Source organism: Apteryx mantelli, chromosome 6 (assembly GCF_036417845.1).
Source record: "Apteryx mantelli isolate bAptMan1 chromosome 6, bAptMan1.hap1, whole genome shotgun sequence".
Taxonomy (NCBI): domain Eukaryota; kingdom Metazoa; phylum Chordata; class Aves; order Apterygiformes; family Apterygidae; genus Apteryx; species Apteryx mantelli.
In genome coordinates, this window is record NC_089983.1 from 27,900,580 (window position 1) to 27,919,566 (window position 18,987).

The 18,987-nt window shown below is 37.3% G+C and overlaps 1 protein-coding gene across 1 annotated transcript in view; it reads right to left on the reverse strand.

Moving 5' to 3' along the window:
* MYO3B (myosin IIIB) overlaps positions 1–18,987 on the reverse strand; it is a 199,470-nt gene that overhangs the window by 105,528 nt on the left and 74,955 nt on the right. Inside the window, exons 10-20 of the mRNA XM_067298626.1 lie at positions 10,627–10,723; positions 9,627–9,743; positions 8,712–8,816; positions 5,455–5,538; positions 4,525–4,727; positions 3,925–4,023; positions 3,166–3,280; positions 2,646–2,772; positions 2,295–2,505; positions 588–735; positions 181–334 (exon numbers count right to left, since the gene is read on the reverse strand). Of these exons, the coding sequence (XP_067154727.1) occupies positions 181–334; positions 588–735; positions 2,295–2,505; positions 2,646–2,772; positions 3,166–3,280; positions 3,925–4,023; positions 4,525–4,727; positions 5,455–5,538; positions 8,712–8,816; positions 9,627–9,743; positions 10,627–10,723 (1,460 nt within the window). The remainder of the gene's footprint in view (positions 1–180; positions 335–587; positions 736–2,294; positions 2,506–2,645; positions 2,773–3,165; positions 3,281–3,924; positions 4,024–4,524; positions 4,728–5,454; positions 5,539–8,711; positions 8,817–9,626; positions 9,744–10,626; positions 10,724–18,987) is intronic.

The following is an 18,987-nucleotide window of genomic DNA, read 5'->3' on the forward strand; positions in this document are numbered from 1 at the left end:
AAAACAGAAAACAAGTAAGGCACAGAAGAATGACGAAGCACAATGAAAAATATACTTAATATGCCAAACAAAATGGCAAAGCCTCAATGGGATAACTGGGCTAGTAAAACTAAAGTAAAGATGTCATTCCTCATTCTCGAAATACATTAGTCATTCCCAAGAATTTTTGCTTGTTCATACCAACTAAAGTTAAGTCTGTTGCCTGAGGAAAGCGACTTTCTTCATCTAGTAGAGAAAGGAGACCCATGGGTTTCTGGAGGAACATATCTAGAAGCGGGCGGTTGTCCTCATACTCCACTGTAGTTGCATCAATTCCCTCATTCTGATACTCCATCTACAAAGTTACCAGCACAGTTTTAACACTGAAGTAGTCAGAGCAACATCATCATTAGGACATTCATGACACACAGCAATACTTTATCTGCCCCAACCACATTACTTACAAAACTGTAACAACTGCACTGAAAGATGTGGTCCTTATCTTGCATTAATATCACATACACATTTTATGGTTTATAATGTGCTCCTGAACATGTTCTACAGGTCAGGACTGATGATTCACACAGACTCAGCAGAGTTGCATTTACCTGCTCAAGTGCAAAGATATGTTGATTGAAATAAAACTGGATCTGCTCATTAGCAATATTTATGCACAGTTGTTCAAATGAATTTCTTGTGACATTCTCAAATCCAAAAATATCTAGTATCCCAACATTCATCCCATTTTCAACATTGCTGCATGGAAAATAAAAACAATATTCATCATGGAGAACATGAAGGAAAAATCAAAATATACGTGGTAATGAAGATTGCATAATCAATTCAATCTGTTGCAAAAAGAGAGGAGAAAAAGCTTGTGCAAACTCACGGCAACTTGTGCATTTTTTCAGCATCATTAACACTTTTCCCTGCACTTTTATTATGCAAATTTTGCCATGAAGGCAGGAGAATCACGGGTACATAGTAACAGATTCTCTGGAACTGTAGTAAAACGAGTGGTTTCAGTGAGCAGATCCCAAACCAAATATATCAACAGTTCCTCCAGGTGGACAAATGGTGTCAAGCTCTTACAGCATGTTTTTACTATACTCAGCAGAGTAATTGCCAAGTCTGCTGCTGCTACAGCTGGACTGGTAAAAGCATATGTGCTAGCTCAAGTATATTTACACCATAGTCACCACTGGAACTGCAAACGTGGTTGAGGACATGTCTATGTGATGCAGTGAAGTGCCAACTAGAGATCTCCAAGCTACCTCCAAGATCAGAAATAATACAGCATATTAACATGGGGCCTAGGCACAGCATTACATTAACATGCCTGCTCTGCTTCCAGTACCTGACTAAGTTCATTCATAGGTTGTCTGTCTGAGCATAATAACACTTTGTGTGCCATGCAGACATGCTCTGAAAGGAGGAACAGTGTCCACTAAACTTCTCCTCACCTTGGCTTTTGCCTAAAACAGATAGATTCAGATTATATTCAGAAGCATCAACTTTTTATATTCAGTGAATGTCAGTTGGAGGTATGATAATTCCAAGACGCCTTTTGCTATACTGGTGCTATCAAGGAGGAATGAAACAGTTCTGGTAGAATTCAGGACTGTCATCTTTAAGCTAGGCTGGCAATAATTATTCCACAGGTTCTATGTGCTACTATGGTGCTGGTCCCTCCATGCCCTCTCCAGTCTCCCAGCGGGGAAGCAGGAGTGTTGTGGCCAACACTGTCACTTTCCCATCACCTAAAAGGTTCTCTTATTTCTAAAAATCTCTACAGTTGCTTGAAAAGAGCAAAGCAGCCAGCTCAGTAACTGACAAAGAAAACATAAAAAGGTGCTATGAAAATGTTTCTGTAATTATTAGAAGTTCAAAAATGCCAAAAATGTCTCAAGTAGCAGAACAATAATAACCTGAGACCTACACTTATTATGAGCTTAACACTGTTGAAGTACTGGAAGGACTGTGAAAACATACTAAGGTTTTCAGTGCACTCCAATTATTTACCAGCCTTTGGTATGATTTTAATGTTTATTACATAGGAAGCATCTCTTTAATGAATTGTACAGGTTTTAAGCACCCAATTTCTACTGACTTCAGTAGCTAAATTCCACTCTCTGAAAATGCTGGGGTTAATGTCCTGGAAACAGAACTCAGCATCACAGCATGAAAGCCATCTTGAAGCCTTAGCCAAAATAAACACAGCACCCCTCCTGCACAATCAAAAAAATATATATATGGATGAGCCAACAAAGCTACATGCACAGTAAATACACATGATTCAGTGATGTATAACTTGCCATATATTTCTATCTGGCTGCAGCAGCGTATTAATACGATTTACGATCCAGCTGAAGAGCCGGCCATAAAGTGCCTTAGACATGGCATCTCTCACATCAGCTGCTTTATCCACAGTGTTTGTTCGGATAATAGTCTCCCCTCGTGTTACAACACAGTGGGAGGTTAGGGCCTCTTGAAGTTCTTCTGACCCAATGCTTAGCAGTGCAGCAGCTGAAAGACAACGAAGAAAAGATACATGACTGGGACTGTGCAGTGGAAATTGCTAGCATTGCCTAACTGTCACCACAAGTTAGAGAAACAAACATAGTCAAATTGCATTTATAGAACTGACAACATTAAAATGTATTTACCATTATCTAAGGCTTCTGGGTTGGGAACCTCACTTTTATCTGTTTGGTGTTGTGAAGAAATGGCAGCAAACTCAATGTTTCCAGTATTTAAGATCCCACTCAGAATTCTATACACTGAATACACTTCCTGTAAAAGATGACAAAAAGCACTTTTCAGAAACCCAATTAGATATATTGACCAAATTTAGTCTGTGAAGGAAAAAGGTGGGCACTGGAATGGGTGTTAAAGCTTGTAGATTGTTCTGAGACCAAGTTCTACTAATTCAAGCAAGCTCCTACTGACACAGAAAACAGTGTGATACAGAACTGTGAATGGACTTGCCTGAGTAAAGACTGAAATCTCAGATTGGTCCTGGCTCCCAGGTGTGTGGTTTTGCTTTCACAGGTCATTTCTGTCATAAGAGAGACTCTGTGGCACAGGTGTGTATTCATAAAACCAAATAGCAGCCTGTGCACAGGCAGCAGTGGAAGTGGTTTTCAGAAGAAAGGTCAATAATGGATCAGCAACTGGATCTCTTACCTCATCAGTGAATCCTATAATTCTAAAGCAATGCTGAATGGCTTCAAATTGTCTTCCATAGGAATCTTTAGTAATAATATCCTGCATTACTCTTCCAGTTTCATTATCAATATATCTAAATAGAGTGGGAGAAATAAAGCACCATACTAGCAGATATGCTAGTACAACCTCCAATGACTTCAACACAACTACATCAGTAACTGGAAAGAACATTTATTCAAATAACTTTTAATTAAATACTTCGGTGCTAGTTCATAGGGAGTCTTTATTTCTGTTGCATTAACTTTTGCTTCTTCTTTGTTAATATTTGTTCCTAGGGTTACCAACATTTTACCCTTAGCCCTGCCCCTGCAATACAGATCAGATGCTCCCAAAGTACAAATACCAATTAAAAAAAAAACAAGCCCAAAACATATTCTGGGTTCTTACTGAAGTATTACAGTATGAAAGCAAAATCAGTCACTTCTGGCAATTGCCCTCATCTGAAAGTAAGACAGACTATATACGTATATACTATATATACTATATACATAGTAAGAAGCTTCTTTTTTCCTCCTTCTCTTTAAATAGTTCAAGTTCTCAAACAAACAGAAATAATGTAATTCCTTATTGTCCATCCTCTTCTCTGCTTGGAAGGATTAAAAAAGATCCTTAAGACATGGAGAAGGATTAGGAGAGATTTTAAGGCATCATACTGAAAGCAAGAGCTAATCAATAGCTAATTACAACAAGCAGTTAAAACAAATGAGTGATAGTTACCTAGGAGGCTTCTTTTCTGGAAGCCTATATTCAGAAAGTTTCTTCTGATGATAAAGGCCAGCATAAATATAATAAAATATATGGAAATTTTTCTCCCCTCTAGAAAAAAAAGTATCATTATAAAGCACACATGTTTATTCTTGTGGTACTTTGTACAAGGTAAAAGTAGCAGTCCTTATTGCAAGCTCAATGAAGTAGGTAACAAAACTCCCACTGGTTTTAATGGTATAGGATCAGGGCCAGTAGTGGTGAAAGACTAGAGGCAAGTATTGAATCTGTGAAACCCCCAAAACCCAGCCAATCACAAGTGGCAAAGGGTCCAAGATCAGGGTCTCCTTCTTTTCAGGATTCTGGAAGCTGTGCACAGTTGCGTGCTGGAATGCTTATTTTCCAGAGGGAATACCTCCCCAAAGAACGGAGCAGCACTGGCTTCCACTCCAAAAGAACTGACTGACTATTCTGGTAGTCACAGCACTATACAAAGGATTACTGCTTTAGTACAAGACACTACTGAAAGCACTTGAAATAAAGCATTTTGGAAAATCAAACAAAATCCCAACATGATATAAATGTGAAAGGACAGATGATTAATACACCTACACAGCCTGTTTTATGACCCTTGATTTTTCAAGTAGATATTCAGAAATCTTTGCTCCCATTACAGCTCCTGTGGGCGTAAACATCATTTCCAGATATTTTCCAAAGCGGCTTGAGTTATCATTGATGGCAGTGCAGGCATTCCCAAATGCTTCAACCAGAGGATTCACCTGAAGAATTTTCTCACGCAAAGCACGGTTATTGGCCTTGACAGAACAGATATAGATCAGGACCATTAAAAGTATATACTGCTTACCCACAATCCACTTCCTGCATCAGAAGCATAGCATCCCTTATCAGGTTCATGTGATGTTAGATACTTTTTAACTGGAGTTAAACTACCTACTCGTACAACAGCAGGGCCATATACTGAAGAGGAAAATGTCTCATAGGTATGAAAATCTGGATTCTTTCTCCTCTGCAATTGTTCTGCCTATCAGGCTTCACATATTTGAATTAAACTGCTAAAAATATCAAAAACTAAACAAGAAGTTAGTTAAGATCACAATCATACTAACATATGTACTTATGGTTAACCTTATACACTTGATTCTCCCACCATTTTGCACTAGTAGCATTACTTGTAACATTTAAATGTGTGGGTAGAAGTTTTTAAGATCAGACCTATAGCAAGACCTGTCACTCTTTATTGTACAAATGAGCAATGGGGTATGTCATAAACAGCACAGATAACTACATACACTGAATGCTCAGGATTTGGAATTTTTTCTTTAAAAATATTGAGTGACATAGAGCAGCATCATCCTCTAATGGTTTGATTCAGTACTTAAAATGCATAATTACTGTGTCCCTGACCCAAGTGGGGCAATTCACGGGAACAGCTTTAAGCATTAAAGATGACATAAAGTGGAAGTATTTGGGGGTGGGGTGGGGGGGATTCGTTTGTAGTTTTACATGATTGGCTAGAAATACCTTTCCTAAGAAGGTCAAATGCTGGACGATCAGATGGGCACTTTCTGTCTTGCCAGCACCACTTTCCCCGCTGATGATAATGCACTGACACACAAAACAAAGCAGTAAGTAGGCAGCTCACCACATGGTTGACAAATAGGTTTTTAGCTATTACTGCTCCTATCTGTTATCTAATATTTAGTACCAAGACTGCAAAATACCTTCAGGGTCAACTCCCTCAAATCCCTTTTGAAAGAAAAGATCAGCAGGGGCTCAGTGTAATCATTCTTTTATTCCTTAGATTACTAAAATATGTCTCACAATGCATGATAGCAGTGTGTGTATGTGTGAAGGAGTGACTGAAATTCTAAGGGCTAAGACATATAATTGAGTGACCATGTCTAAAAGCTAACACGTGCCATGAACATTATGCAGCTTGCAGCAAATGCTTGAATCTCAGAGAACTGCCATAGCTCAGTTGATGCAACGTAATTCAACAGTGTATCTGAGCTCATTGCAATGACTTCATATGAATTAACATGAAATACAGGGTACAGCTGTATTTAAAATACTGTCCAAAAGCCTGCTCCTGGCTTTAAAAACAATCATAACGCCTACTGCTGTGTAGGGAGGTTAGCCTGTAGGTGATGCTAATATCCAAGCTAACACAGCAAGCTGGCATCTAAACATTTCAGAAGAATATGTATCTGTTCATGGGATGATTCTGGGAGAACAGATCCATATTCTTCCTGAGTTGGCAGTCTGCATCACATGATATTTTACAGGTCCTCCAAACTGCTTTCAGACTCAGGGATTAGCTGGAAGTGTTCAAATCACTCAGTATCCTCCTCTCTGCTCTTGCACTTGATGAAGGAGATGGAAGGAGAAGGTCGGTAGTATATCAGCTTTTGAACACTTTAGGTCATAGCAAGTACGAATTCTAACACCATTTTTTAATTTCTTCATTTTCAGGTGTTCTATAGATCACCAGTACAAATATTAGTCTATTTAAAGTACAGTATGAACTGACATCTAATTAAAGTCTTAATGCTGAGCAGCTGCACAGATTTGTGTGTTTCTGTGCAACACCTGAGAGTTGTTTAGACATGGTGAACATACAAGATTCTGTGCAAGGAGAAGAGACAAGGTTCTAAGACACTTATTGCAAGTTACAGAGACAAATGAAAGTGTGTGTGTGGGGGGTACTGTTATATAAAGACAACAGTAAACAATAAAAAGTACTCTTTTCTGGACAACAGGCAGATCACATCACTTAATCAGTAAATCTAGTATATAGAAAAATTTTTTCCAAGTGAGGTGACAGAACTGAGCTTTGTGAAAAGATTTGAAAGAGGTAGCAGTTCTCTGGACAACATTTCTGATAACCCTATTTGGCCAAGAGAGAGATTATCCATTCTTCCCTCCCCAGCCTGCAATACTTTTAGGTGTTTCATCTTTTCTATTTATCATTCCTCACTGTCAAGTTTTCTTCCAAGAGCAACTTTTGCTCTTCCATGAACAACAGTGCATACTGGTGGGGAGGTAAGTTATAAGAAACACCATAAAGTATATGGAATAATTACTGGGTATGTTAGATACCACTGTACTCTGTGCTCCACGATGAATATTGCTGTGCAACATTCTTGGGCATCAGGCAACTTGTGGTGCCTGATAGCAGGTGCAGGAATCGACTCTAACGTGGTATGTGCAATATGACATTTATAGTTAATTTATTTGCTTCTGGTTAGGCAGTTTTGTTCTTCTTGGAAGCAGATACCTAGTGATGGATTTACAGGGCTGTGATACCTAATTTAATCACCTTTGTGTGACTGAAGAAGTCAGGTATAACAGTTTAAATTCAAAAAGCCCGTGAGTTTATATTGGCCAGAACCTGACTTTAGCTTTAGCAAAAATGTTAGGCCTGCAATCAAATTTCAGGCTTTCACAGGAAAATACAAGGAAAGCTGAATGGATAAAGCAAGCAGAACAAAAACATTTTTGATCTGGCTACAGTGTGCATCGAGAGCATCTTTACCTGAAGAACCAACATAAAATTGCCGAGTTCACAGAGATAAACATGCTACTGTAATCTTTCAGAAACATAAAATAGCAAATTGTATATGGTGACAGGCATACCTGAATGCCTGCAAGTAATGTAGCTGCCTCTGCACAAAGATGGAAATCTCAGTGCAAATTAATTCCTAAACAGGTATGAAGGATATATAATATAAAAAATTTACAAAATTAGCCTGAAGGGCTGATGTCAAAACTGATCTTTTCCCCAGATAACAAGTTCTCATGTAATTTATACTACATGAGTATTTGTTTTGTTTAATGCCTCCATCAAATACCATATAAGACATTACATAGGTACTAGCCATACCTCAGACCAGCGTACTTCTGCAAACTCAGTAGAACCCCTTTCTCTTTTCTTCATCTTTAACATCCATTTTATTCGTTGTGTTTGTTTGCTGTTTTCTCATTGTGGTTTTGGTATTATTTTATTCTGCTTTTGTGATTTTAAAAAGTGCTTTCTATGAATTATCGTGTGATGTGTGGGGAAATATGTCAGGAGTGCTTTATAAAAAAATAATTATTAGCCCCCAATATCCATGTATACATATAGCACATCATGTTAGAGCAAAATTACAATCTTAAGTATATGATAAAAAGGAATCCAGCTTCTGCAGCACTATATTCCATTGGCATTAAAATCACTGGTACATCATTGGATTGGTGTCTTCACTACTTTATATTAGAAATATCCTTAATATATTTTACCACAAAAATGAGTGATGACAGAGTTAATGGTTCATATTTTCTGTGACCTGCAGTCAGAAGAACTGATTATCCATTGCTTGATAATGTCTTTATGCAAAAGAGCGGTTGAAACTCTGTTAATCTGCAACAGCATTGAGACGCCCTATTCCACGCAGGAGCAAATGATTACAGCACCTAGTGCAAGACAGGCCAGTATCAGGGTGAATAGCAACCACCTGCAGCTGGCGTTAACTGCCAGCACTTCATGGGCATCCAGAAAGTTATGCCAAGTAAACCTAGCATAGCATTTGGCCTTGTAATCTCTTTTATGCTACTCTGCCCTCTTAAGAATTTCCAAACCTGACTGGATTTTCACTGTTTTTTTTCTGATATAGGAATAAAAGGCTTAGAGAAAAAACTTCCTCAAGTACAATGTAACACTGAACATTAGCCACATCTACACAGCACAATGGCACTATGATTAATGTGAAATCTAAAAGGAGTGAACGGATTCTTACCTGATCTTTGCTGGATGTAACCATACTTTGGTAGGCAGCATCCGCAGAGGCAAATATGTGGGGGGGATTGGATGAACGCTTCACACCATGATAAAGCTTGGAGAACTAAATAAGTTAAAAAAAAAAAAAAGGTCAAAATACCTAACTTACGAGTGCAAGAACTGAGAAGGAGAACAGTACAATGGAAATAACTTCTGCCTGTTAAACAGAAGATTGCCTGTTCCACCACAGAATTTCCACTGAATCACCTGGCTGAGGAGTGGTAATTCTTGGCACTGCCTGATTTCCAAACAAAAATTACAAAACCTAAAACATACCCCAAATTTTCGTGCACAAGACTGTGAGAACTGTATCACAAGGAGTAGAATTTCAAACGGAGAACATTCAAACAGGTAAATACCCAAGCTAGACAAAAGGAAACTGCAAAGACAGCAGCAAATCTGAAATCTGGTCCCTCTGCCTGCAACACTGAATTAGGCACCCATGGGAGACTAAGATTTACAGTTCAATCCTTTCTTCTTTAAGCAGCAGCTGATGGCAGAGGACATATGATAACCCAATAGTCAGAGCAATTCTTCAGGAAGCAATGGTCTCAGCACAAGGTGGTTCATATAACCATCTTCTGTATCCCAGAAGAAAGCACTAGATGCCAGGCAAGAGGCACAGCTGCGGCTGGGGCAATCTTCACCCCTCCTGTGGAATTTGTGCCACCAAACAGAAAGGAATGAGATCAAATGAGATCAAATGGGGAGTGAAGGAAGAAGGAATATGATTTGTAGCCAGGCTTGTCTGGAAGAAGTAAAGGCTAGGTTTTAGTTCCTGTTCCCAGCTCCCAACATCATTTAAGTGTTTCAGCCAGTGGTCTTAATATAAAATGTAAGGCAAGTACTGTCCACGTCTTAGAGTCTCTCTTACCTGTGGAGAATAAATGCTGAGATTCTGGAAGGGGTTTAAGGCTATTAAAATGTCTCCGACATAAGTATAAATTTGTAAGTCAGCATAGCGTTTCTGCAGTTGATGGATAATTGTATCCTAAGAAGATTACAAAAAAGTTTGATAGTTAAGCAACACTTTTCCAAATTGGGAGATTTTTTGTAAGTATGCTGAGAACACCAGTTAAGAAGTAGTTGCTTTAAGTGTTACTAATTATTTGTCAAACACGGACATTACAAAATGAAACAGATCTTTTCAAAATTCTTGTTAATGCTGTAAAACTAAGTTAAATGTTACATCCTATTTCCAAATTAGTATATATTTTGTTATACTGGCCAGAGAAGTAAGCTTCCCAAAGAGAAAATGTCCATACAGATTACCGCTGCACTTCATTGTACGTTTCAATTTAATTTTTTATTGACTCATGAAACAAGGATCATAATTTTTCAAGGATTAATTTTAAAGTGGTAGTAAGAGACTTTTAAACAGGAAGCTTACACAATTTTATATCATGTCTTTTTGTTACTGGAATGCAATCTAAAGGATCCTTGCAGCAAAAATTTAGATACTCTGCACATAGGTGATACACTTAAATATGAAACAGGTATTCACTGTTTTATCACTGTTTTTATTCAGAAGCTGTAGATGCCATCTTACCCTATGAATTGTAGGAAAAAATATTTAAATCTAGATCTTCAAGACCAAACTTCAAATTTTAGGAAACTCACAAAATAATTTAAACTGACACTACTCATAATTAAATTCTTCCACATAACAGCATTTTTTGCTACTGTTTTTATGCCACTTTATAGAATATTAGTGAAGAGATGATAGCAGATCAGTCATGTGACAGTTCCTTTTCCAAGCTTAGACATGAGCTTTGCAAGAAGAAACTGTTCTCTGTTAAGAGAGCCTAATAAGCAGAAACAGACAAAATGTGAGGCATTAATTGTCAGAAGTTGTTACTTAGATGGTACATTACCTCATCTAGAACCTCTAGATTTACCAGATCGTCGTCTAGTGAGTACTTGTCAGCTCCATCCACATGGTAAGGTCTTCTAGTATGTATTCGTTCATGCCTGCAAGTTTGTTAACAGACAATCAGTGTTATAAAACTATCTCGAAAAAGACAAACAGTAAGAGGCAATAGGAAGACATTAGTGGGTGTCTTTTTCATGCAGAAAACACAGGCACACTCTATGAAATATATAGCTTTGTTTGAAATATCCTTTTATAAAATCTGCATGTGAGCTCATTGTCCAGTGTAATATCCCTGTTTTCTCCTTCACAATATATAACCCTGATCTATCAATGCTCAGAGATGAAAATTTACCTGTAGACTTGCTATTCCCCCCTAATACAGAAAAGTATATAAAAAACCCCTTCCTGTTTCCCCTTCCCTTATCGATATAAGTTAATAAAGTACCACTTTGTGTAATTAAATTCCCCCTACCCTTTAGTATTGTCATCTACTGAGGTTACAACAAGTAATAAGTAGTACAAAATCCTCCCATTACCTTGGTGTATGCCAAAGTGTCTCCTCAGATGACCCTAGATCTGGTCCAAAACAACATTTTTGAACCACGACTGCCATCAGACTCTAAATTGTATGGATGTTCAGTCAGCTTGTCCTCAGAGATTTAAGCCACACAATAAGTAGCAGAGACAAACTGTCACATAACCCCTTTATAATCAGATTATACTGAAGGAATCTTTGAAAATGCTGTGTATGTTTTTAAACAACATATCTTGTTTCAGGAAGAAACAGGGATGAATCAAAAGGGTATAATGTGTCTTCCACAGAGGGGGTGAAATAAGAAGGCCGTAAGCACAACTACGCTTTTCTTTACAACAAACATAATCAAAGCATAGTAGGAGGACACCCACCGAGATACAGCCTGCATCCTGCTGAGTAACATTTAGCATTGATCCTCAGTGACAGTCCCTGACAGCTTGTTTCTGCACTGGTTGCCATGTAAAAAGTAGGAACCACATGACCGTACATCCAGAACCAATGATAAATATTATGTCAAGCAACATTAGAATGTAACTGGGACACGGCAGGAAATACTGTTAATCTATAATGAGAAGGTTAACACGAGGATGTAGCAGGTCTTTTTTTCCCCTTACTCTAACCATAACTTCATATACTCATGGAAGCCTGTTTCAAAAACAAGCATTGGAACTCTTCCTTTTTTCCCCTTTTTGTGCAGTTCTACATTTCGACCCAGTCAGATTTCATTCAGTAAAGAGAATATTTTCCTATCCAACAGCAATTATATCATCATGTAAAGAACAATTGCTCAGAAAGCCTCTAACAAAGAGGAAAGAGAAGCGTATCAACTATGACTACACCTTCACTGATAACTGTAAATTACATTTAAGGATCCTCATTCTTGATGTCTATTTTTATTCATTTTCCTTGTTTACTTTTGGCTATGGTCTGAGTTCTGGAAAACTATTCTGTAACGGCTTATTTGAATTGTAATTAAACTGCAAACTGTTTTGTCAGCTAGGAAATAAAATACGGATAACATACCACGTTTTGCTGACAGGCCTACTTATATTTTACATTCTGCATTCCCAAACAGAAATGGTTGCTTCTTTGATGTTGTACATGTAAAGAAATGAAAGACGAAGAACACCAATAGGAAGCAATGGAAGAAAAATTATTACAGCGGGTATTATTTCCAGTGCCGAGCATAGAGATAATGTGAATTTGTTCAAAGTTTTGTCAATTAATTTTTCCATTTTCAGATTTTTGTTTAGGTGCTTCTTTTTTTTAACCAGTAACTGTATTCAGAAACATCACTCTTTGCAGACAAGCCAGAACCTCAGGCAGTATGAAACTGTGTAAGTGGTGTAACATACTACTTTTCTTCTAATAGTTGTTTCTGGTTTAAACCAGAATTCAATCTTTAACTTAATTGAAGAGAGGAATGTTGTTGTGGATGGGAACACCCATCAGTCCACAAAGGAAGCAAATATTTTAATAGTTGCTTTACCTCATGGAGATGTACTAACACAGCAATGGCTAGACATTATAACTAATATGCTCATCTATAGAAGCTATTTTTTCCTGAACCAAACCATCATAAGCACAATATTAAATTGTCATAAGCTGCAAGTATGGATGTATCTACCAGAGGTGCAGGGAGGAGGGGGAAGAGGGCACATTTAAACCTAAGCATCTCTAATTGCAAAATGGCTTTGTAAACTAATCTGTTATCTGATTGTGTATTAAACTCCTGCTGTTTGTTCTCCTTAGGTGATAAATGAATCAATTTTGTTATTGGAAAGGTTTTTTACTCTGTATAAATAAATAATTAAGGAAACTAGTCTTAGTCAGATATAAGTAAAACATAGATACCTTTGTGTATACATTTTCTTGTGCTTAACTCATTTTCCTAAGTACATGATTAGGAAAAGGATATTAGGAGCATAACATCACATTAGCTTCAAATCTCCTGCTGGCCTCATCAGTTTTCTGTTGACCCTATGTCCTGCAGATATGTTGACAGAGCAGGTAGGAAGAATATAGATAGTAATGCTTAATTATTTTCACAGTTTTACATCACAAAGATGCTCTTGCTTTTAAAATATTTTCAATAAAATAATTTTTTAAAAGGCAGAAGCAAACATTCTTAATTGGGGAAATAACTGTCAGTATATTTTTTACATAGAAAGTAGAATTGCCAGCCTTTAACAATTACCCTTCTCTTTGCGATAACATATAAAAGTGTCCATATTCTAGGCAAAAGGAAAACTGAAGATGTTAGGTTATTTGCCTTTCTAATAATGTTCTGAATCATCCCCTGGAGGATGTAGTCTCTCCACTGATAAAAGAAGTGGCCTAAAGGGCCAGTCAGTCAAGGTACCTAATGTTATAAAACCTAAAGAATAGTATTAGATTTATTGCAGAACTCTGGTGACGAGCACTGTCTGTTGAGAAAGGCTTTGCCCTCCCGAGCACCTTCCTTTCACCTTTTTACCTGGCAGGAACAGCAAGCAGGGACAGAATTTTCTTGGCTTTTGGAGGAGGAGCAAGAGGGGAGGTGCATTTCTTCCTCACGATAAGAACTTCATGAAGAGGGCAGCATTAATTTGTTCTGTTTGTGGGGAGGAGACAGTTTGAAAGAAAATCTTTTTTGTACTGGATGCCAGCCATAGTAATGGAGGTGCATTGCCAACAGCTGTATGCACAAAGTGCTGAAATACATACTCCACCACTTCCACTTCTTTCCTGCGTATTTTCACAGCTTTCCACCTTACCCCCTCCTATGACCCTGCCATCAAGCTGAAGATGCTGCACTTTGCATTTACTTGACATCAAAGTTTGGTCATATCTTCATTCAGAGCACCACGTTCTCCTAAGCTCTATAGAAGTCACCTGTTCTGTTCAGACAGGCAGCAGTGGGGCAGCCTGTAACATGGCAAAAAAACCAAAGTGCTATGAACCCACATGGTAGCAACAGTAGTACTTAGGAAGCGTTAGTCGACTTCTGAATAAAGAAAATCTAAATGCACCACATGTACTTCTAGACTGAAAAGTCACCTTGCTGGCAGGCCCAGCCTGAGGAATAAAGCAATGTAAACCAAGTATTTTATGTCTATTGGGAAGTCTCCTCCCTGAGCTCTCTCCCTTTCACCCCTAACACTCTTCTAGAAGGGCACCTTTACTTTGGCCTCTTGATGCAATTACAGTATTTGATGTTTACTGTTTTTTTCTAGGACTCACACAGAAAAAACTGTTTTTGTACTCATTCTTCTTTACATTATTACTAATTTTTAGATGAAGATAGCATTGCACCCAAATTGAGATTTACAAGAAAATACTCAACACAGTGAGAAGAATTAGTGGAAAATGTGCTACTGACTTATATCAGAGAAGCATGGTCTCTTTTCTGTGCATTGCAAATGGTGAATATTTTGCTCCTGTACATCATGTTTCAGGCTGGAGTAAAATTTTAAAGCAAGATCATAACAGAAACACTGACACAACCTTAACTGCAACAATATAAATGCTGCAAACATAATAAAAATCTGTGTAACCTCCAGTAAAAACACGTACACTGTAATAAGACAAAGAAATGGTTTTGGGGAGTGCAGTAGCTTTGAGGTTTTTTTCAGATTTTAAACTAAGTGCCCTGATATTCACACAGATGATGGCTAGAAGAACTGCACTTAGCCCACATTAAATCCTGAGTGTACAGCATTTTACAATCAGAGGACTATTTCTGGTTCTGTTTCTGTTATTATCTCTGAGTCCAAAGGAAATTACTGGCTGGATTCAATCAAGTTCCTTGCAGTTAATTGCTTCAAAACTAAATGTGAGCTGGCAAAGAAGCTGGATATCTGTTTGTAAGAATTACTTCCTTGGACGGACTACTGCTGTAATCCAGCTGGCTAATGGGAAGGGAAAAGCTGCCAAGCCACCACAGCCTCATCCTGATATCTGACAAGGTAGCCTGAACATACCAAGTCTTACACGGTCTGTTCCCCATTACAGAAACAAACTTCTAAATGGCGACCAGCAGTGGCACATTGGCCCAGGATGGCCCAGAAGAGTAAACTCATAACTTTTTACTGTATATAGTAAACTTGTTTACAAACTTCTTTACCCAAACACCAGAAGTTCTCTCATTCTTTTAAAAATTGAAACCAGCGGTTAGTAGAAGAGCTTTTCTGGTTGATTCCTAAAAAGAAGTCTATTTATAGAGAGGAACATAAGCTACCCAGACTGTAGGAAAACCTCTGAGAGAAGAATGAGCCACGTCTGGAGCTGGCCTCTTCAAAGCTGCTGATAACTGGGAAACAGCCACTTTGAACCACATAACGAAAACCATTTGATATTTGATCAACATTAACTTTCAAACACCAGCTAAATTACGGGAATTTTAGATCAGGAGTTATTAATCCCTTGAGGAAATACAGAAGACTATGGTTTTGCTCAACTTAAGCTACAGTGATATTTGATAGACAGGGATAAAAAAAATAAAGGCAGATGTCAACTGATCATTATCAACATCCCTTTGTTATATTACAATTATTATAGACTTATCTACTGCATTTGGCATAGCTTACCCACATTAACTGCCCCTAAAACAGCTGAATGCCACACAGGGACCTATAAATGAAATATAATTCATACCTATACTACAAATGATATCCAACACTTTTTCATCTTCTAATACCAGCAAAATTCTACAATAGATACTCTAAAGCTCTCTAGACACTTTGTATTTGGACCTCCATGAGATAGTTTTCAGTCACAAGAGTATCTAAAATTTACAAAGATGGCTTGTAAGAATGTCACCAAGGCAACATTTTTAGAGTGCATACTGTGAAGACTTTTCTCCCATGTTTCTAAATTCTTAACTTTTAATGGTGTATTTTCCTTCCTGATGTTCCACTCCTCTTCCACACTCCAAAGGTAGAAACAGATCTGCTACTACATTTGAATTTCTCCATCTCACACACTGCTGTGACTTTGCTTTTTAGATTTTCTCCTGATTGCTATACTGGATACAGGGATTTATTATTTTAAGGTTGTTCATAAATTGATGATTTCTTAACTGTTATGCATTCAAGTAAAAAATTTACAGAAAATTTCCATTCATTTCATTCACTTTTACTGATTGTTGATATTTTTCAAACCTTCAGTTACACTTCATTTTTCCATTAATCCTACTCACAAACCACTGAAAGTATTTTATATATGTTTTGTTTGGTTTTGATGGAATGAAATAGAATGTTTACATTTCTGGGTAAGTCTTCCAGAAGGATGCACAATTTTATCATCATAATTCATGCAAGGGAGGGCTAGAATAGCCAGATTATTGGGGTTCCAAATTTTAGTTTCTCTTTCAAATGTTTCCAGGATAAGCTCCATGAACTCTTTAAACACTATGGAACTTAATATACAGCCTACCTTAAAGGACTTTGGAAGTTCGGACATATGTTTTTTCCACTGCTCAAACGCTGAGCCAGCTGCCAGCTTTGCCAGGTTTGGATTAAGTCCTGACAAGCATAAAAAGATGGGGATAATATTTGACTGGGTTTATAAATAAGCTCCAGAGAACATGCCCACTTTTTGCAGTGCACTTTGCCAACACAGTCAGCACAAAGAGTCATTTACCATTTAGGAATATTAGGAAACAGTCTAAGTCCCATATGACTTCTTTCTTCAGCAGGCTGGCAATCAGCCTGGATGCTGGAATCTCTCGTACTATGAATCAAAAAAGTAACTGACCACAAAAATGAGTTCAAGAGATCGAAAAATATATTTGGAAAGTGAACAGCTCTCTTTTATAATTCTCCCTTAATGGATTATCCAACATACCCAAACACTGTTTAACAAAACTATTATCTACACAAATAAAGCAAATGTTTAATGTTAAGTGAAAATTAACAATACCCATACTATAATGTATCTTGATCCAGAGTCTTTCCAGACTTTAGGATAGAAAGAATGGCATAAAAAATGGCTAGAGCTTCAGGTGTTACACATTTTTCTCCTCATGAATAGGTTTACAGTAACCAAAGGTAGAGTAGGTGCTTTACAGAACAAGTAAACACAAAGTTTTGTCTCCGAGAACAGTTGTCTATTTTTGTAAGCATAATGCATCAAGAAAAGGCACTAAAGACATTTCATAAGTGAAGGAATAGAGGCATATGGGGGTAAGGGATAAACAGAGGTTACACAGTAATTTGGACAGAGAATGAGAAGTAAAGCACAATTATTACTCCACCATATTTTTGTATTATTACTCAGATGGTATCTAAACATTCTTAGTATTTTACTGACATGCAATTGCATGAATCTCTATCTTGAAGAATTTATCCCTGAAATACAGCAAGATTACTAACCACTTAACTTGTACACCCTTCTTTACTTACAGAACAGAGAATTAGCCACAAAATCTTTAATAACACTCATTTAATATTACTATATAATAAATATTATTATAATTCTGCTTATCACTCCTGACAAATATTTGCACATTCTGTTATCTACACCTTACTGTAACTTAGATTCCTACTTTCTTCCAGTTCCTCATTTTAATGCTACACGAGGTACAAGTTTTTAGGAACAAACTACATTTCTCATTCTCCCAACATTTTTATGCATATAAGGCCACTGTTTGTATAAATATGAATATACCTGTAAATCTGAAAGCATTTCATAGTCCTTGTGTGAGTCCAGGATTGAAAAATAAAAAAACAAAACAGAGAGAAATGGACAGAGCCTGTAACACCATCCTCTCTGACTTTAAAAAATGCTTCATGCCCAGAGGCACCTATATATTGAAGGGAATAAGAGCACTCTGGCTCTCAAGATGAGCTGCAAATCCATACCCATATGTTAAAAAGCAATGATGTATTTGACTTTAGAAGAGATGGGAAAGAAAAATTCAATCTTGCTGGAGGATATCAATGAAAAGCAGAGTTCTATGCTGCTCTATCTTTTTCTTTTAAAACCTCCTTACATTTCAGGGATTAAGAAACTTCTATAAGAATTAATTGTCTATTTAACACTGGATACACTCTTTTAAATTAAATTTTATATAACTGTTGCTATGGCAAAGCTAGTAATGAAAAGTATATTGCTATTAATTAGCATTTATGCTCTGGTATTGTTAGAAACCAGACAAAACAAACACATAGTAACTGATAGCTCATGAAAGGTATATGAGGAAGAAGAGGTAAAGATAATACCCACAGCTCATCCTGACGTAGCTGTGATGTGGGACCCTGTTGCAAGGGTTTCCCCCATGAGATCACAAGAAACTGTCAAAGGAGGAGTGGAGTGCTGAAGCTGAGATTTTAACTTCACTTAAGTCAATGGCAAAACTCAAGGCTTTAACTCTAAAGGATTCCAACAGATGGGAAAAAAAAAAGAAGTTTCTTCCTCATTACAGGTGTGGAGAATGAGGTGTCTTAGCTGGGTTTTCTGAAACTGAAATCATCTATTTGTATATGGATGTATCTGCATCCTACTGATAAAAATAATTTAGGGGAAATAATTTAAAGCTTGTGGAAAGGTTTCAAACTGCATGCTTTTCAGTAAAATAAGCAGGAGGAATTGTCAATGCCCTTTTTCATTTTAAAATTCCTACTTTTTAATAACATAAACCTTATTTTTATTAATTTCTCACCTAGTCGAAATAATAGAGCATAAAGCTCTCCAGTAAGTTATCTCATGACAGAGGGGCAACAGTATGTTTGTCATCAACAAACTGATGATAGTAACAAATGCGTGTGTTAGTATGTTCTTATCAGCTCAGCAAAGACAGCTAAGTGCCCATTAAAGTTCTGTGGTATGAAGAACTGTGCTGAAGTT